General features: G+C 57.9%; 2 protein-coding genes across 13 annotated transcripts in view; one reads left to right on the top strand and one right to left on the bottom strand.

Annotated features, from left to right (window-relative positions):
- Positions 1-4,835: 4,835 nt before the first annotated feature.
- LOC117643187 (glycine-rich cell wall structural protein-like) lies at positions 4,836-5,596 on the top strand. Its single transcript, XM_034381935.1, has 2 exons — positions 4,836-4,880; positions 4,961-5,596. The coding sequence occupies exons 1-2, from the start codon at positions 4,878-4,880 to the stop codon at positions 5,393-5,395; spliced, it is 438 nt and encodes a 145-aa protein (XP_034237826.1). The 5' UTR covers positions 4,836-4,877; the 3' UTR covers positions 5,396-5,596.
- A 58-nt stretch (positions 5,597-5,654) lies between these two features.
- LOC117643186 (trichohyalin) overlaps positions 5,655-18,796 on the bottom strand; it is a 36,128-nt gene continuing 22,986 nt past the window's right edge. For 9 of the 12 annotated variants that reach the window (XM_034381926.1, XM_034381928.1, XM_034381922.1 and 6 more), the window contains 14 exons: positions 18,076-18,243; positions 17,383-17,550; positions 16,247-16,546; positions 15,769-16,053; positions 15,327-15,698; positions 15,059-15,211; positions 12,454-14,973; positions 11,667-11,924; positions 11,340-11,557; positions 11,192-11,264; positions 10,304-10,453; positions 9,123-10,229; positions 8,861-9,040; positions 5,655-8,790 (listed from right to left, as the gene is read on the bottom strand). In XM_034381926.1, coding sequence (XP_034237817.1) covers positions 8,731-8,790; positions 8,861-9,040; positions 9,123-10,229; positions 10,304-10,453; positions 11,192-11,264; positions 11,340-11,557; positions 11,667-11,924; positions 12,454-14,973; positions 15,059-15,211; positions 15,327-15,698; positions 15,769-16,053; positions 16,247-16,546; positions 17,383-17,550; positions 18,076-18,243 — 6,012 coding nt within the window. In that variant the 3' untranslated portion in view covers positions 5,655-8,730. Of the gene's footprint in view, positions 8,791-8,860; positions 9,041-9,122; positions 10,230-10,303; positions 10,454-10,857; positions 11,022-11,191; positions 11,265-11,339; positions 11,558-11,666; positions 11,925-12,453; positions 14,974-15,058; positions 15,212-15,326; positions 15,699-15,768; positions 16,054-16,246; positions 16,547-17,382; positions 17,551-18,075; positions 18,244-18,796 lie in introns of those variants that run through there. The other 3 variants (XM_034381923.1, XM_034381934.1, XM_034381931.1) reach the window with 2 other exon arrangements.

Here is an 18,796-nt window from a genome sequence, read left to right as displayed (position 1 = left end):
AAATAAACATAATATTACATGCTAGTAGTATTAAATAACACTTTCGTTGAGTGAAGTTGGAGCAAAGCATATTGACTACCGCAAAAATGGACACTTAGTGCATCATCCGCTAGGTGGCGCTAGTGTCGCATCATTTACGTCTTCGAGTTAAAAGTGTTCTTGCAGCCGATCAGAGGAATATTTTTGGATCAAACTCTGTGCAGGGCAAATATTTGAGATGCTACGACTCTACCACAAAAGGATTGACCTCGATAGGTGGAATATTAGGGAAATAACTTTGAGTACAACTTTCCTCTCGCGTACGGCTACGGGTCGTAGTTTGGTTAGGCTCCGATCGCTGTGCCTCCAAGTGCATCAGTCCTCGATGCGAAGTATATTTTTACCGAGTGATCAACTCCGAGAGGAGGTGACTCCACTCACCAACACCTAAGGTTGAAATCACCTAAGGTGGCTATATGATAACGGGGCTGAGGCTCTATTTTGAATTTTCACTCTCTTTTCGGAAACTGAACCCCAACTACTCTCTTTCTAGTTATTTCAAATGGCTTTTAAGTTGTTCGAAACTAAGGTTGAACTGCAGTTTGACTGCAGTTTAACTAGCACGAAAATGAGGGAGAAACTATAGTTGTTCCAAATAACTGGTAGTTTTTGCATAGTTAAACTGCAGTTTTACTGCAGTTGACTATAGTTTAACTACAATTTTTTTTCTCTTAAAAGTTACTTTTAACTTCTTTATTTTTTAATTTTTGTTTCACTTAAAACAATACATTTTACAACAGAAAAACTCCTGTTTTGTCATATAGTTTTAACTGCAGATCCTTCCACCCGGGGTCTGGCGGCCTATTTCCTCTCTGTAATCACATGACCCGTCCGACTCTGCCCCACTCCCTGACACACCGAAATAAAGTGATTAGGGCGGGGAGCGGCCCCGGCGGGGCCCTGGCGGGGCCCTGGCGCGCCTCGAGGAGGCGGTGGCTTGGATTAGGCCCCGCAGGGCCTCGCGCCGGAGCAGGCGCGGTAGGCAGTCCCGTTGAGTAGGGCAGTGGGGCGGGCGGCCTGCCCCGCGCTCCACTGGCGCGAGGCCGCTAGGCCCTGCCGAACTGGCTCAGGACGAAACGCACGCAGCGCGCTCTCACACTTCTTCTTCCATTCCAGCGCACCCTGGCATCGCTTTTCCAGAAGGGTACTCGAGGCGATTCAGAAGTGGATTTTTGTTTTTGTTTTTCCTTCGCCTACACTGGGCAACGCGGAGCGAGACAAAGCACTGCCAGCGGTAATGAGCGCGCCGCATCGAACGGTCTGCAATCGTAAAGCCTTCCCCCTCGGCGCCTGCCAAGACACTGCCAAGACGGGCGGATGGACGGATGGACAGGCGGACGGGCCTACACCACAAGGACACGGGGAGGGCGGTTCGCACGCAGCCTCGTTGTTTTTCCTCTGGCAAACCCCCTTTTAACTGACGATAATTGAGCCTCGGCCGATTAGCATCAGGTAAGGTGGCAGCCCGCCCCACCCTCACCACGCCCTCCGCCCGCCCCGCCCCGCCCCGCCCCACCCCACCCTCGGCACGCCAGGCCACCCCGCCCCTGCCCTTCGGTCCCTCCTCTGATTTGGCAGCCATACGCGCGAGGAGGCCGCCGACCAAGGCAGCATAAGGCCAAAGGAATCCCAAGACAATCCTTCAACAAACCTTAACTAAATTTCCGTCCCGACTTTTTCTTCAACGTTATCTTTCGAACGCGCTGCCCTACACTGCAGAAAAAGTTCTGTTCATTTCTTTGCATGTCGAGGTCGCCCGCATTCTGTGGCCAAAGGAACACTTTTCCACATTCCAACTCCACGCTTTTTCCCATCGATTCCCCGCCCCTGATAAATGACTTTCGAAAGTCCCTGACAGTGGAGTGGGACGGCGGGTGCGTGAGGGATGCGTCGGGCTTTGCAGTTGGAGCGCGGACCGATAAAATCAATATGAAAATGTAAAGCGGGCGGCAGGCTGGGATGGGACCTACAAAGTCGTTCTTGGGCACAGAGCGGTGGACGTGCTGTTGATGAAGCTTTGCCAGGCCGGGGCGGGGCGGGGCGGGGCGGGGCGAGGTGGGGCTGGAGGGCACGCACGCTTTGAGCCAAGCCCCGCATTCTGACCAGTCGCGCGAGGTCCCCGGTGCGGATGAGAGCTCATCATTGCCCTCGACAGGTGGATAAACTCGACAAGGCCAGAAAGAGAGAAAAAAATATCATGTGCTAAAAAGAGTCGACTGATTCGTGTGAGGGGACAGAATTTTTGCCGTGTATCAAACAAGCAAGCAACCACAAAGCGAAAGGGTTCAAAGGGAAATATTGTTGACGTGGGCTGTTGTGCGCCCGTATTGAAACACAAATTGAACACAACTGAAGGGCATTTTAATCTCTGCTTTCTTTGTTTTTGACAATTTGAATTTTCGACGGCGTTTTTTTTCCAGTGTCGCGACACGCCGGCGACCACACCGTGCCATTATCTGCCACTGCACCCCACAAGCTGAGCCCGGCTGAGGCAGAGACGGCCTCGAGACCGCAACACTGCCCCACGCTAGTTAACCCCCGTTGGTCGGGGAGGTCTTCGGGGCGGAGCGTCGAGGGTGTGACCTTCTGCTGGCGAGCAGCGGACCGCACGCGAGCTAGGCGCAGGGCCGCGGGTGGCGACAGGCCCGCGCGCCAGGCACGCTGTCCCCGCCTCTAGATTCGGCGTGCGATGGTGGCGGTGACCGCGGTGGCCCCCAAGGACCTCCTTGGCCGCCGCACGGAAACGCAACGCGCTGATAAACTGTTTGGGAGGAACGCGCAGCGCGAAGCCACGGCGGAGCCCGCCGCCCCGGGACGGGGCGACGCGGGGCGACATGCCACCTGCGCGCCCGGTCCCACGGGGCGCCCTTTATCCAGTGTGGGGGCTCGGCGTGTTATCCCGCAGGCCTTGCGGGCTGGTTCCAAACCCTCGCACCCTCCTGCGGGACGCCCCACAAGTGCGAGTGAGATGGAGTGAGACGCCGTTCGGAGCCACCCAGCTGTGCGGTTCCCTCTTCCAGCGCGATGCGGCTCCAGAGATACAGGCGCACAGTGCGGGCGCACCGCGGCGCAAAACGCCTTCTAGATTAGCGTCCCGGCCGGCAGGCGCACAGCAGGCAGTGCGAGCACCGGCAGCACCGCCGACCGCGGCGAGGGCTTGGCAAAATATTATCCGGGGCACGCGCCGTGTTGTTGGAGAGCCTTTGGGCTCGCCGTGCGTGGTGCGGCGCAGGTGTGGGGGCTGGCCGGCCTGGCCACGGGCCTGGAGGAGGCCGCCGCCTACTCGTCACGACTGGCCTCGCGGTGGCCGCGACGCCGTGACGGGGACCGGGATGTCTGGGAAGCACCCACGATTGCACACCGCGAGTGTCGGATGGACACCGCTGGCGGGCAACTGCCGGCAACCGCAGCCCCACACGGGGATCTGCGTCACGACGGTCTCGAAGTGACGCACCGTCACCGACGACAAGACACGTACTATAGCGCTCGGCGACGTGTCCGCCACTCAGAGGGGCCGGCGGTCATTCCCCGGCGCGGTCCGTGTCACTGTGTCACTGCTTGTCACTGCGCGTCCCGTCGCGTCACTGCGCGTGACTGCGTGTCACGCGGCGTCACCCTCGGCGTGACAGCGTTTTGGCGGGAAGCGCGGTGGGGCGCGGCGGTGCGTTGCGAGCTGCGTGTTCCGCGACGTGCCGCTGCCGCGCGCCAGAGCCAACTGTTGTGCCGGTCGCGGCGGCGAGGCGAGGCGGCACGGTAAGGCGGCCCGCCCCGCCAGTGGCCCCGCCAGTGGCGTGCTGCCTGCCACTGCCCCGGACAGAGCCGAGCCGAGCAGCGCCGCGCCCGAGTCCAGCCGGGCCGTGTCTTGGCGGCCGGCTCCTGCAGGCCGAGCAGGCGGGGGGACGCCCCCGATCGACCAGGACGGCCAGGACGGCGAGGAAGGGCCGCTCGCTACAGGTGGCCTGGCAGTGCGACCAAACGCAACAAATTACTTTGCAGCGGTGCTGCCTGCCTCTGCGCTGGCTGAGTCGCCGAAGCCCCCAAAAGTCGACCCGAGTCCCCGGGGCAGCGAAGCGAAGAGGGCTGGGCTGGCCGACGGTGCGCCGGGCCGTGCCATCCATTTCAGCCGGACAGGACCGGACAGGACACGCCAGGGGCCGAAGCCGCCGAAGCCGACACACAAAATGTCTCGGCGGTGAACTTCCCCGCGGCCCGGCTGCGCCTGCACCGCAGATACCCCGCGCGCCGCGCGCCGGCCAGGGGTATCGCCGTGTCGCCACGCCGCGACCCGCGGACGCGGAGTATTGCCGAGGCTTGTCGTCCGAAAAATAGTCGTATTTCCGGCGGAATGAAGAAGGTTCCACAGCCGTGGCCTCGGAAGTCCTTCATTAGCGCAATTTCATTTTCAGGTCGTCCGCCAGGGCCGGGGAGACTCCGGCGGCGGTGACGTCAATACCCCTCGACGCGGAGCTTTTCGGCGCAGGCGTTCCGCGAAGCGCGCGCCGCCCAAATTGTTATTGCTTTTGCGGGAGACGTGCGTCGAGCTAAGACTGTCGACGCGTGACCACCTCGCGGAATGGCCTGGCGGCGCTCTGTCTCTCTCGCACGCCCAGGAATGGCCCCGTGAGTGCGAGTGAGACAGGCGACGAAAGCGCTGTTCGGCCTCCAGACTGCCCGTCCGTCGGCGGCGGCGGGCGGCGTCATTGCTAAGATGGGACGTGTTGTTCTGAAAGCGAACGCCCCAGCCGGAGGGTATATATGGGCGGGCCACGGCGGCTAGGCCTACACTCGACCTGGGGACTGGAGACGCAGAGGTACCATCTTCCAACCGAGACTCTAGCATGGTGAGTTGAGTCGATGCCGACCCACGCCGTTTAACCACCATTTTGGGATGTGTTCGCTGATGTCGGTCGCATTTTCCTAGGCGCGGGTGACGCTCACGGCCTTCGCGTTGGTGGCCGCGGTGGCGCTGGCCAGCGCGGCGCCGTCCCAGGACGCCGACAAGCCTCAGCAGCAGGCACCGCCAGGCCGCGCCACGGCCCCCGTCAAGTCCGAGTCCGCCGACGAGCTCCTGGGCGCATCCGAGCAGTGGGGCGGCGGCTACGGCGGCTATGGCGGCAACGGGGGCTACGGGGGCTACGGAGGTAACGGCGGCTACGGCGGCTACGGTGGCTACGGCGGAGGCCGTGAGGGCCGCGGAGGCTATGGAGGCTACGGAGGCTACGGAGGCTACGGCGGCCGTGGCGGTCGTGAAGGTTACGGTGGATACGGTGGCTATGGCAATAACGGTGGTTACGGTGGCTATGGCGGCAACGGAGGATTCGGTGGATTCGGTGGCAACGGAGGATGGGGCAAGTGAACATTCGATACGCGCTCGTCTGAGTAGAATGAATGAGGGCCAACGTAAGTAGCACGAAGAAATTTTTGCCGCTCTCATGAGTGCGTTGCGTAAGTGTGTGGACTCAAGTAGGGGAGTTGACAACCGATTTTGTGACATGGTGATGTTATTTTAGCTATTTGTTAAGTGTGAAGATAATAAAATGGTCGCAAAAATTGTGAATGGCGTTTTGTTTCCATGCATGTAAGGTACGAGGGCCGGCAATGTAAAAATCCAAAAATCACATTCAACAACATGTTCTTTAATGGTATCAGACGATTTCACAACATCATTTTCTCATATTTTGTTGCACTATAGTATAATTTCATGCCATCGTTATTGGTCAATACACATTCTTTCGGAAACACCTCGGCACAAATCAGGATAAAACAACAGAACAAAAACAGATTCCGCACTTACTGTACATCATCAACCACAGAATACAAGCATTGCTAAATACTTCTAGGTCTATTGTATTGTGTTGTTTGTAAGACCACGAAAGGAAAACGAAGCTACATAATTCCCTGCTGCAACAACGCGTCCGAAATGATATTACACAACAGACGAAAATATTATTAGACACTACCAACGTAGCGGCTCTGATGCATATCACAGAAAAAAAAGGACAATCGCAAGATATGTAACATGTGGGTGCCAATTGGGAGACTTAAGACCGCCCTGCTCAATTTAAAAACCACTCGATTACAACATTGGTAAAAGGCCACAAATCGAAATTCATTAAAATGCGCGGTGCACGTTGTGCAACCAGATAAGGGACCAATTTACAACCCTTTCAAGTGTTTGGTATTTTAAACATTTTTTGACGCTGGCATATCTCGGTGCAAACTGGTTAAAACAAGTTTACGATTTACTTGACCAATGAGGTGGGAGTGAAATTTCATACTGTAGTTAAAAGCATGAAAGAGTATTAAAAATGCGTCAAGGGTTGTGCTTTTGTTGCACTCAACTAGCGGATCCCTTTCCAAGAATTTGTACTGACAGTCACTGAGTCACAGTTATATCCTAACAACAAGCTTTCGAGACGAGTCTACTTGAGGCATTCGCGGAAATAGTGATTGAAAGAGGAAACGCTAGGGGGTAGAATTAGACTCGAGGTAAGAAAAGCGTATTCTATGTTCCGCGGGAACGTATGAACGACTTACAAACTGCAGAGAGAGAAAATTTCAGCGCTTGCAGAGAGCGGGGAGCAACGGCAAAGAGTATTATAATTAAGGGCATGTATGAATGAGTCCGACCGCGTCGTCTTTGAGTGGTCCGGGACAAAAGAATGTCTTCCCCGAATCACCCCAAATGGACGCATTTACGCAGCGTCACAGAAAACAGACTTTCATTACTTTTGATTCGGTTTTGAGATACTCGTAAAGGAAAGAGCCATTCCATGAAACACTTCTCAAGTCGTCTGATCAATATTTTTTCGGGCACATTGAAGTGTGGCATGGAACAGGTCGGACGAACCTACGAAAATACTGTACATCAGGCCACAAATTTCAAACGATTTTGCGAGGGGAACGACATCTAATATTATTGTTCTGATACCTTAAACATATGTGTTTAAAATATAATTCGTCAGTATAACTATTCACAGTAAGCAGACAGAAAGTCGCAACATACAACATGCCACTAATGCCTGCCACCTGGTGGCTACGAGTTGGTGATGTCATGGGCGTCGCGTTTTCACAACAGAACCAGATATGTTTCAAAACAAACGTTTAACAACAATAAATACTAAGTCTGTACACATCGTTAACATTATTTAGTTGTACGTAGCTCCTGCGGGTCTAAACCCCGCCTCTTGAACTGCTGATAAAGTGGCAACACAAGCGCACATGCCTTATGACTACCGTAGTAAACCATTAATGCGCAGTGCGACGACCCAGTGCTCAGGTGCCCGTTTTCAGACGAAGCCCCTCCAATTTACGTAAGTTGAATGTTCTAATCAATTCGTCGCCTCTACACTTACTCGCATATATACACCCAAAACGTTTAATTTCAATCTAAATACAACCCCTCCTCGCTATTTCATCCCGCCCCGCCCCACCAATTATGAAAAAACAAATCCCCGTTAACTCACAAGCACGCAAAAAACACCCGCGCACAAAATCAGGTCCGTGATGAAGAAGAATTGTAATACTTAGAAATTGACGTTATATCTAACACTTTTATTTTGTTCTAGTCTAGCGGAATGAGGAATGTGGCTTGCACCTAAAATCAACAATTGGTTTACACATTAACTCGTCTTCGCTCATAAGGCTTGAAAACGCAGGGTACATTACTTTTAGCGTGACTCTCGAGCAAAACAAATATTCCACACATCTAGTTACGTTTCCAGTGGTGCCAGTACTTATTGTGGGCTAACACTACAGCTCCTTGTTCGCCTCCCCCATATCCTTTTATTTCTTGCACACCACCAAAGTTTTAACAACTAAGGCTCTCGCCTTCAATGAAAAGAGTTATCCTGCAATTGTGCCGACGGCCGACGCTCGAACATAGGGACTAGGCCTACACTCTACACGCACAGTCTGGCAGTCTGGCACGGACAGGGCACAAGGCGCGAAGGGACGCACAATTTTCGTAAAAAGTCTCATCGGTTTCCCTACCGAAGCGAAACAAAAATAACAACATCAATAACAACAACAACACGGTTTGTCAGTTGGAGGAAGACGTGTCGCTTATTGTCAAGCTGGCCGATTCCTCCACAGTGCACGCCACTCGTCCTCCGTGCACTTCATCTAGCCAGTCAGCGTTTTTTTGTACAGTGTAAGGAAAACACAGTGGCGACCAGTGTTTTTCCTCTTTCTTTATGTCAGTTTCTGTGCACGGCGACGAAACCGCGTGGCACAAGAGTATTGCGTTATCACCCTACAAAATATCAACAAACATGGCGGCGATGCTACCGAGTAAAGACTTGAATGGCGGCCCGGGCGGCACCGCCTCGTTGCGACTCGCAAAAATAACAAAACTTACATCATTTAACTCACGTAGTATTATGTACAAAAATTTGCCTTGAAAATATTACAATGTGCGTTTTGATTCAAAACATATGTTGTAATATAAATGCAAACCTCCACGACTAACTGACACAGTGGTGAACTCATTAGTAACAATAATTAATTTTTTGGCAGCCTGCGGGCAGACGGTACGACCAGACGGCGCCGCGCTACGTCCTCTGATACGAACCAAGGTAACAACTAAAACGGTGCTAGCAGATTGGTCAACTCTTGAACTAAAGTAAACAATTAAAACATGACGAGTCGGTCACAGCACGACTCCCCGCAGTATGGCACTGCCTGAAGGCTTCATCCCGGCGAGGACGGCGACGACGTGGTGTCCACGGACTCCGTGCTGTCCGGCGACATCTGCGTCACAACGTTGCTGTCTTAGAAGAGAGTCGAGCGCCGATTGCAAAATCGGGTGCCGTTTACTCACGTGTCCGTTGTTCTTGGCGCAGCCGTTGACGGCGGGCGTGGGGGGCGGCGGGTCCGTGTCTCGCTCCGCCTCCATGGGGACCTCCAGGGACAGCGCCGAGGTCCGCGACAGCACGTCGCCCACCGAGCCGTTGCGGCCGGGGTCCGACGGCTCCAGGTACAGCTTGACGCTCTCCTCGTTCTGCAACACAGAATCCGTGGATTCAACCACCACACCGGGCCCCGCGACTTAGCTCTTTTCGAACTTGACTGTCCGGACTTACAACTAGTTTCAGTCTTTCCACGAGGCGGCGCCGGTCGGCGCGCAGCTTGTCGGCCTCCTCGGCCTGCTTGGCGGTGCGGATGCCGGAGACCTCGAGCAGCGCGAGGTGCGCGTCCTTCTCCGAGACGGCGGCCTCCAGGGCCTCCTGCTTCATGTGGCTGAGGTCGGCGAGGTGGCGCCGCCACTCGGCGGCCTGGCGCTCCAGGTCCTGCACGCGCTGCAGCAGCGGCCTGCACGTCGGGCAGCGGATGGCGTAGGCCGTCTGCAGCGACAGCAGCCGCTGCTCCAGCTTGGCCACGGTGCCCATGATTTGCTTGCGGCGCGTCTCCTCGTGCGCTGTTATTCGCACGCTCTCGCGCAGGGCCTCCTGCAGCTCCTCGATGCGCTCGTCGCGCAGCGTCAGCGCCGAGGCCAGCTCCTCCAGCTCGGCCGCCTCCCTGTCCGTGCTGCACCGCAGCGCGCGCTCCAGCGCCGCCACCTCTGTCTGCAGCGCCGCCTTCCCGGCCTCGGCCTCCTCCAGCCTGTCCCGCAGGTCAGAGACCTCGGCCCCCTGTGCCGCCTGGTCGGCCTCCCTTATCGATTGTGGGTCCACAGCCTCCGCCTGCTGCGTCCCGGTGGCGGTGGCCTCGGCCGCAGGCCTGTGTTCCTGCAGTGCCGCGATCTCGGCCTCCAGTTTGGCCTTGGCCTCGACGCTGGCCTTGAGCTTCTCCTGCAGGGACTGGATCTCTGCGTGCAGCTCGGCCACTCGCTCGACCTCGGCTCTCTCGTTGTCCTGCACCTTAGTCCGCAGGGTCTCGATCTCGGCCTGCAGCGTGGCCGCGCGCTCGGCCTCCGCAGTCCGGCTCGCCTCTTCGTTGTCCTGCTGCTTGACGCGGAGGGCCTCCACCTTGCTCCGCAGGGCCTCCACCTCGTCCTGCAGCTTGGCCTCGAGCGTGGTCTGCCGCACGGCCTCGGCCTCCTTCACGGCCTTCAGGTGGCAACGCAGCTGGGACAGTTCGGCCTCCAGGCCGCGCCGCGCCGCCTTGGAGTCGGCCTCCGCCTTGTCCTGCGCCTTCGTTTGCCTGCGCAGCCTTTCCACCTCGGCGGAGAGCTCCGCCCCGGCGCCGTCCTGCAGACAGATGATGGGTCACACAACTGCCGAAGACCTTTTCGAAAATCAATGCAGCCAATCCTAGGGCCTACCTTCTCCGTGGACAAGGCGCTGCCCTCTGCAGCCCCTTGCCTCTCCAGCGCCTTCTCCAGCGCTTCTCGCAGGCCGGGCGTCTCTCGCACCGAGGGTTCCAGGGCCGAGAGGAGGTCATCTAGGATCTCGCCGCCCACAGCAGTGCCGTTCTAACAGGTTTCAGATGGGGACGGGGGAAAACCAAGGATAAAACAAAAACGCAACGAACAAAAATAGAATTGGAAGTAAAAAAATAAAAGTTGACGAGCTACGCAACAATTGTCGAGTGGGGAAAAAAGGAAGATAGAATATATGGTAGTTTACAACGAAGAGAACAACAACAAGCATTCAGACTAGGTTAATAATTTCTGACTTGTTTCCAACTATGTACACATATCAAAAAATTAGCAATTTTTAACTCTTTACAGTCATAAGCGTTGTCGGAAACAAGTACACATTTGAACACATAGTTTAGAATTTTTTCTTTAACAAATTGTCTTCGATATGCAAAGTAGGCAGAGTTACACTTGCACGCTCGCAATCACGCACGCACGCACACGCGCATTTTGATCAAGCGAATCGACTGCGTTCCACACAAGCACTCAAATAATAAATAGTTTAAAGTCAGTTTATCAATCCTTTCAGCCCCTCGTTTTGCCAGCGCGTCTGCCGCGCGGCGCAGCCCACCGGGGGCGCCGAACGAGTGACTTAGAAGAGGCCTTTGAAGAAGCCACCGGCCTGGGCGGGTCCAAAGCAGCAGTAAGAGGAGGCAGAGAACGTTTAGACAAAGCAAGAAGAAGAAATAAAATAAAATCAGGGTAAGGGGACAGGTGGGAAAGAAACGGGCGGTTAGTCAAAGGAACAGAGAAACACATTGCCAAAGAGCAAGCTTGCCAACGTGACGGTACCTCTTCCTTGAGCTGCTGGGCCGCAGCCGCGGGGCCTGACGCGCGCAGCTTGGCTTGGGCTGCTTTCAGTGCCCTGGGCGACAGAGAACGAACAACGTAAGACCACTCTGCCAGTGAAACACAAGGATCACTAGTGTACTGTACTCACTCGTGCAGGTCGTGGATCTGCTTGTCCTTGGAGTTCTGCTCCTCCTGGCTCATCTGCACGAGCTGCAGGAGTCTCTCCATCTCCACGGACGACCGCTGCGACTCCTCCTTGGCCGCCGCCAGCTGCTTCTGGTGCTCCTGCAGCTGCTGCTGCAGCTCCTGCACCTTGCGCTGCTGGTCGGCTGAACCCGCCGCCGCGCCCGCCCCCGCCGCGCCCTGCTGGACAGCGAGAAGGCCGAGTTTAACCAAAAGTTCGTCACGCGAATGTGACGTCATTTCCAAACGAACGAGTGTCATTCATTGAATTAGAGTGACGTGCTCGGCTCACCTTCTGGATGGCCTGCTCCATCTGGTCGATCTTCTCTCGACGCTTCTTGAGCTTGTCCTCCATGTCCGCCAGGGCGCGCTCCCGCTCCTCCAGCTGCCGGGTCCGCTGGTCCGCGCCCTTGCGGAACTCGTCGAGACGGCGGCGCTGCTCCTCCAGCTGCTTCTTCTGCTCCTCGAGCTGCTTCTTCAGGTTGGACGTCTCCTCGCCGCCGCGCGCCGCGCCGCTCGCCAGCCGCTGCTTGGACTCGTGCAGCTCGAGCTGCAACAGCGAGGCCGATCGTTACGGGAAAATCCCTCATGCAGCGACGGTGAAACCAAGAAAAACAACTACTAAGATCAGTCAATGCAAGCGGTGCAACGTTTGAAGGGCTCTGAGGCGCCCGGTCAAAGCAAAGACGAAAATAAACAAAAGCAACCAATAACAGTACCAGGCAGAACTTAAAACAATGAGAAAAAAAAATTAACCGGAGTACAAATGAAAACAAAACGCCGCAGCTTAGTAACACTGCAACCCTAAAAATGATGGAGTGAAACTAGGAAGTAAAATAGCATCCAGTAAACAGAAGATACTGCTAATTCAGAGAAGGCCTAATGAAATAAACAAGATCAAAAAGAAACAAAAGTTGACGAAAATAAAAGGTGCTGAGGGGACAACCCCAAGCGCGCGTGTGCGGACGACGGCCGGACAACCGTGTGTGGCTCATGCTGCCAGAGAGACGTCTTCTACGAAGCGAATCCGCTGTGGCAGTGCGCCCCGCCCGGCCCCAAGGCCCGGCCCCGCCACTGACCTGGCTCTTCTCCAGCTCGGTGACGAGCATCTCGAGCTGGGCCTTGTAGCGGTCGGCCTCGGTGGTGGCGACCTTGAGGTCGGCGTGGGCCTTGTCCAGCTCGCCCAGCAGGCGCGCGATGTCCTCCTTGGCGCTGGCGTTGGCGCTGCCGCCCGCCGCCGCCGCCTGCAGTTGCTGCTGCAGCTGCTGCACCTGCCGCGTGAGCTCGGCCACGGCCTTCTCGGCCTTGGCGGCGCGCGCCCGCTCCTGCTCCAGCTGTCCGCGGCCCTGCTCGAGCTCCTGGAGTCGCTGCTGCAGTCGCTGGATCTCCTTGTCCCTGGCCTCCAGAACGTCCCTGGTGCCGCGTTCCGTGTCCTGCGACAGCCGCTTCTGCTCGGCCCGTAGGCGGTTGGCCTCCTGCCGCTCGCGCTCCAGGGCCTCCTCGCTGGCCGTCAGCTCCTGTTGGAAGTTCATAAGCATGTCCTGGGACTTCTCCAGCTGCAGCACCAGCTGGTCTCGCTCCGTCTGCAGCTGCTTGGTGTCGGCCTCCAGCTTCTGCACCGCCTTCTCCAGCTGCGCCACTGCCTTCTCGCGCTTGTCCATCATGACGGCCATGGCCTTCTTGTCCTCGCCCGCCTTGGCCAGCTCCTGCTGCAGGGTGCGCACCACGTCGCCCTCCTGCCGAGACCGCACCTGGTCGCCCTGCATCTGTTCCATGGCCTTCATGACCTGGTTCACTTCCTGCTTGAGCACCTCGCGGTCCCGCTCCAGGTCCGCGGCGCGCGCGGCCTCGGCCTGGGCCTGCTCCAGCTTGGCCTGCATGCGGTCGAGCTCGGTGGCCATGCGCTCGAACTCGATGCGCGCCGCCTCGTTGTTCTCCTGGTACTTCCCGAGGTGCAGCTGGGACTTCTCCAGCTCGCGCGTCAGCCGCTGCACCTCCGCGTTGGCCTTGGAGAGGTCGGCGCCGGCCGCCGAGCCTTGCTGCTGCGTGCGCTCGGCCTGCGTCAGCTCCTGCCGTAGGCGTTGCACCTCCTGCTGGGCCTTGGCGACCTCGGCCGCGGCGGCCGCCTGCTGCTGCTGCAGTTGCTGCTGTACCTGCTGCTGCATCTGCTGCGCCTCCAGCCGCAGGCGCTCGTTCTCCTGCTGCACCTTCTCCAGGCGGTCCACGACGCGCTGCACCTCGGCACCGCTGCGGTCCGCCACGCTGCGCTCCATCTGCGCCAGCTCGTGGTGCATGCGCTCGTTCTCCTGCTCCAGGACCTCGGCGCGGAGCTGCAGCTTCTCGTGGCGGTCGCGCACCTTCTCGCACTCGATGTGCAGCCGCTCCAGCTCGGACTCGTACTTGTCGCGGCCGCCCACGGCCTTGGCGGCGTCCGCGCGCGCCCGGTCCACCTCGAGGCCCAGCTCGTGCGCGCGGACCTCGAGCTCCTGCCGCGAGCGCAGCGCCAGCTCGAGCTCCTCGCGGAGCTTGTCGGCCTCGCTGGTCCAGCGCTCCTGCTCGTACTGGAACTTGGACCGCGAGCCCTCGACGCGCTCCAGCTCCTGGCGTAGTCGCTGCACCTCCTGCTCGGCCTTGCGACCGCGCTCCAGCTCCAGGCCGGCCTTCTCCAGGCGGTCGCGTAGCATGTCGGCCTCCAGGCGGATGCGGTCGTGCTCCTCCTTGGCGCGCTCGTGGCCGTGCGCGCGCAGGGCGTAGCGCTCGGCCTCCTCGCGGAGGTTGTCGGCCTCGCCGCGGAAGCGCTCCAGCTCGGACTGCGCTTTGCGGGCCTCGGCCGTCACCTTCTCCAGGCGATCGTGCAGCTTCTCGGCCTCAACCTGCAGCCGCGCGACCTCCTCCTGGGCCTTCTCGTAGCTGGCCTGCGTCTTGGCGGTCTGCGCGTGCGCCCGCTCCAGCTCGAAGCCGGCGCGCTCCAGGTCGCCCTGCACCTTCTCGCGCTCGGCCTGCATGCGGCGTGCCTCGATCTGGGCCTTCTCGTAGCGCTCGCGCATCATGTCGAGCTCCACGGACATGCGGTCCATGTCCTCCTTGAACTTGTCCTCGTTCTCGCGCGTGCGTCCCAGCTGCAGCGCGGCGCGGTCGAACGCCTCCTGCACGCGCGCCAGCTCCTCCTGCAGCTTGCGGCACTCCTCGCGCGACTTGGCGGCCAGCAGCGTGGCCTTCTCCGCCTCCATCTGCAGCCTGTCCTTCTCGGCCTCGGTGGCGTCCAGCTTGTTCTGCACGCGGTATACCTCGCCCTGGTACCGGTCGTACTTCTCTAGTAGGCGCTCCATCTCCTTGCTGACGCTGTCCTTCTCCTCGAGGGCCTTGGTGGCCAGCAGCTGGGCCTTGTCCAGCTTGTCCTTGACCAGGTCCAGCTCGGCGAGCGCGTCGTCGCGCACCACCTGAGACTTGTCGAGGCGCTCCTTCATGGCGTCCAGCTCGGCCAGCAGCGCTTCGCGGTCGCGCTGGGCCTTGCTGGCCTGGCTGGCCAGCTGGCCCTGGAGCTTCACCACCTCCTCCTGGAAGCCGTCCCGCTCCTTCTGCAGCCGCGCGGTCAGCCCCTGCGCGCCCCAAACCAGAACAATGTTAGCACTCCACAGTTGAGAAGTTAGTTGCCGAGTCCAAGTATGCCGGAGGTACACCCACCTGGACCTTGTCGTACTTGTCCCGCATTCTGTCCATCTCGAGCTGCACGCCCTCACGCTCCTTCTGCAGGCGCGTGGCCTGGCCCAGGGCCTTGTCCAGCTGGGACTCGATGTTCTCGAAGTCGTACGTCTGCTTCTCCTTCTCCAGTTGGATCTGCAAGGGGCGTCATTCTGTTAGTACACTACGGCAACACGGCACCATTTCTCAAAATGTAAGCAGGATCAATTGAGATTGGTTCGGTAAAAGCCTAAGTTGTCTGGTTGCTCACCTTTCGGATCTCCCCCGTGGTCTTGTCCAGGCGCTCCTGCAGCTTGTCCACCTCGGTCTGGGACTTGTCGAGCAGGTTCTGCAGCTTTTCCTGCTGCAGCTGTGCCTTGCCCAGGGTGGCCTGCGTGCGCTCCAGCTCCTCGCGGGCCTTCTCCAGGTCGGCCACACTCTTGTCCCGCTCGCTGTGCAGCCGGCTGACGGAGGACTGCATGCGCTCGTACTCCTCACGCAGCGACTCCCGCTCGCCCTGCGCGTTCTCCAGCCGCGCTTTGAGCCGGTACACCTCGCCCTGGGACTTCTCCAGCTTCTCCTGGAGCGAGGCGGCCTCGGCGCGCGTCCGCTCCGTGTCGGCCATCGTGACGCGCAGCTCCGCCTGGAACCGAATGCAGACGTGAATCCAGACTGTCAGCCCAGAGGCCCAGACGCACCTCGACCGCACTCACCTGTGCACGGCGCAGCTCCGTGCTGGCCTTGTCGGCGCGCTCCTGGGCGCGGTCCAGCTCAGCGCTGGTGGACATAGTGCTGCGGCCGAACGTGGTCTGCGAGCGCTCCAGCTCGTGGCGCAGGCGGTCGTTCTCCATGTCGAGGCGCGCCAGGCGCTGCTTGGCCGCCTCCCAGTCCGCGCCGCTGCGGCCCACCTCGCTGGCCGCCTTGTCCAGCTCCGCCTTGGACTTGCCCAGCTCGGACTGCGAGCACTCCAGCCGCGTCTCCAGCCGGTCCTTCTCCACCTGCGGAAAAATGGAATGACAGCAGTAGTAAGGATGCCCCACGGTCGCGGGCCGCCATTTTGACTCCCCAATGAGAGAAGGGTGTGCCCTTCTCTCATGGCCGAGTTCATATCTGAAAACTACTAGCAGCGTAAAGACGTTGACTGAAAATGCTTTCAGGATCTTTTCCTGTCCAGCAAAGCCACCGACTGACCTGCGCCCGGTCCAGCCGTGCCTGCAGTTTCTCCACCTCGCTCTCGAAGGCGTGCAGCTTCATCTTGTACTCGGCGATCTCGCGCTCGTGCAGCTCCCGCTCTTCCTGCTTCTCCTGCTCGGCGCGGTCCCGCTGCTCGCGCAGCTGGTTCATCTGCTTCTCCTTGTCGCCGATGGCCTCCTCGAGCGAGGAGAGCGCGCCCTCGGACGAGCAGTGGTGGGCCTGCATGGCGGACAGCCGCGCCCGCGCCATGTCCACCTGGTTGTCCTTCTCCTTGAGCAGGTCCTCCAGGTTCTCGATCTGCAACACGACGCCCGAGGTCAGACGTCACGCCAGACCAACACAACGAGGCCGCCGCAAGCCAGCATGCAAAATCATAAATGAAAATAAAAACAAAGTGAAAATAAGAAAAAAAGAACGCAGCGTACCTTTCCGGGGCCCACCCCGCTACGACGCGGCCGCCACTAACGTCGGGGGCCACCGCAATTCTACGTTTTCCAACTCTCTACACATCAGGTGCAAAATAATCACAGCAAAATAATACACAAGACACAGTACGCAACTGGTGACCCTAATGAAAAATTAACAACAGAAAACAACAGAAACAACAAGGTCGCTAAAGCTGAAAAAAATAAAATAATAATGAAATAAAAACGTCGTAATGCCATTGCAAGCACGTGGCGAGACTGGTCACGCACACCAAGTAGGGGCTGTCATCAGAAAACATAAGGCTGGCGGGACAACATGGACTTGCAAATGTTTCAAAGCTCTGCCTGGTACGTAAATCGGGACGAATAAATCGACCTGTCGGGACAGTCCGCGCCAAAAGTCGAGGCGCGCGGTGGTTCAGGACACCTGTGTAGGTCGGAAAAAGACTCGAGACACGATTCGTATACGGTATACCGTCCGCTGGCAGGACGGGATGATGCCGGTAGATCCCATATTCAAAGAGAAATACATTGGCTTCACCGTGTGGTCCATTCAAAGTCTCTTTGAGACCTCTAGCAACTCAGAACGTGCCTGGAGTTTTGCTCGACCAAACAGATTTTTTTTCCTGCGGCCACAGTGCAAGGCACTTATACATACACCACTGAAAGCTACCCAAGCTGCATGCAGCGGGGCTCTACAAGTGCTACCTTTCTCTGCAGCACGTTGATCTTGCGGTCCTTGATGTCCATGTGGTCGCGTAGTTCCGTCATCTCGTTGTTGAGGCGGTTCCGGTCCTGCGTCGCCTGCATGGCCGCCGACGTCTTCTTCTCGATGTGGCGGTTCTTCTCCTCGAGGCGCTGCCTCAGCTCCTCCACCTGGCAGGAGGCAATACACTTTAATTTATATCTTCCTGGTTCAGAGCCAAGAGTCCTCCCAATCAGCAGCATCCGGTTGATTGCGGCCTGTTTTAATTGCTTAATTTAGTTCGATAGGAAAAGAGGAAACAGCGGTGCTTTACAGAGAAAGGGAACTGGGGAACGAGAGAGGGTTGCGGGCAGCGGGCCGCATAGTCGCTTGAAGCAATTTTTGGCCTGCGGCCTTTTCTGAAACCGCGACGGTGAAACTGGAACACGGGGAGGGATGCTGGCGTGCCGGCGCGGCGGACGGGGGGCGCGAAGGGGGCGTGAAGGGCGCGAAGGGACGACAGCGTGGAGTACGGACGGCGGAGCGGCGGGCCCTGTATCGATTTCAGTGCGAATGCTGCGACTGGGCGGACCGGGGCGGACGGCCCTTGGGGGGCACAGACGGCCCGACGCCAGACAGCGCTTCCTAGGCCACGCGCTCCGCGCCGCTCCGCGCGGCCAGCCTGTGGCGACAGGGCACAGGTGCAGCGTACTCACATCAGCCTGCAGCATGTTGTAGTGCTCCTCCTTGGCGCAGAGGGACTCCTTGAGCACGGCGATGTGCCGCTGGTAGTCCTGGTGCTGCTCCTCCAGGGTCTTCATCTTGGCGGACATGGCCAGTATCTCCTGGTCGCGCCGCTGGATCTCCCCCCGGAAGTCGTCGAGCTGCAACGACGCCGAGGGTCAGTCCCGGTGACCGCGAAGGCCACGAGGGCCGGCGGGATTCTAGCTAGACGGCACCCGACGTGCCGTTTATATTCAATTAAAAGTTTGTTACTTTTAAAAGGTGCTCTCTGAGCAATTCAGATTACGGAGCCTGGTCAATGAATACGGTTTGCAGAAACCGAGTTCCAGACAGGGTCTCCTTTACAGCGAACTTAAGAGGATCCGATCGGGTTAAGAACTACGTTACCTATGTAGGACAATGCTGTAATGCAGCACTACAGGTATGACGACACACACTACGCACGCAGAGGAAGACGGGAGGCGTAAGGAGGAAAAGCAGAGACAGGAAGGAACCGGTCGATACCAAGCTAATCAACGGGTTTGTGTCACACGTTGAATTTCTGTGCAGTCGTGCAAGAAAAATAAAGATACTTTTTAGCATGCGAGGAAAAACGATAATTAAACCATGCTGAGTAAAGCTAGTGTACACCGAACGCGCTCTGCCCCAGATATAAGAAAAAGAAAAGAAAACGATGGATCTCGCTTGTTTCGT

Source organism: Thrips palmi, unplaced genomic scaffold (genome assembly GCF_012932325.1).
Source record: "Thrips palmi isolate BJ-2018 unplaced genomic scaffold, TpBJ-2018v1 HiC_scaffold_16, whole genome shotgun sequence".
NCBI lineage: Eukaryota > Metazoa > Arthropoda > Insecta > Thysanoptera > Thripidae > Thrips > Thrips palmi.
Note: the sequence above shows the minus strand (reverse complement) of the source record. Positions and strands in the feature narration are given on the sequence as shown.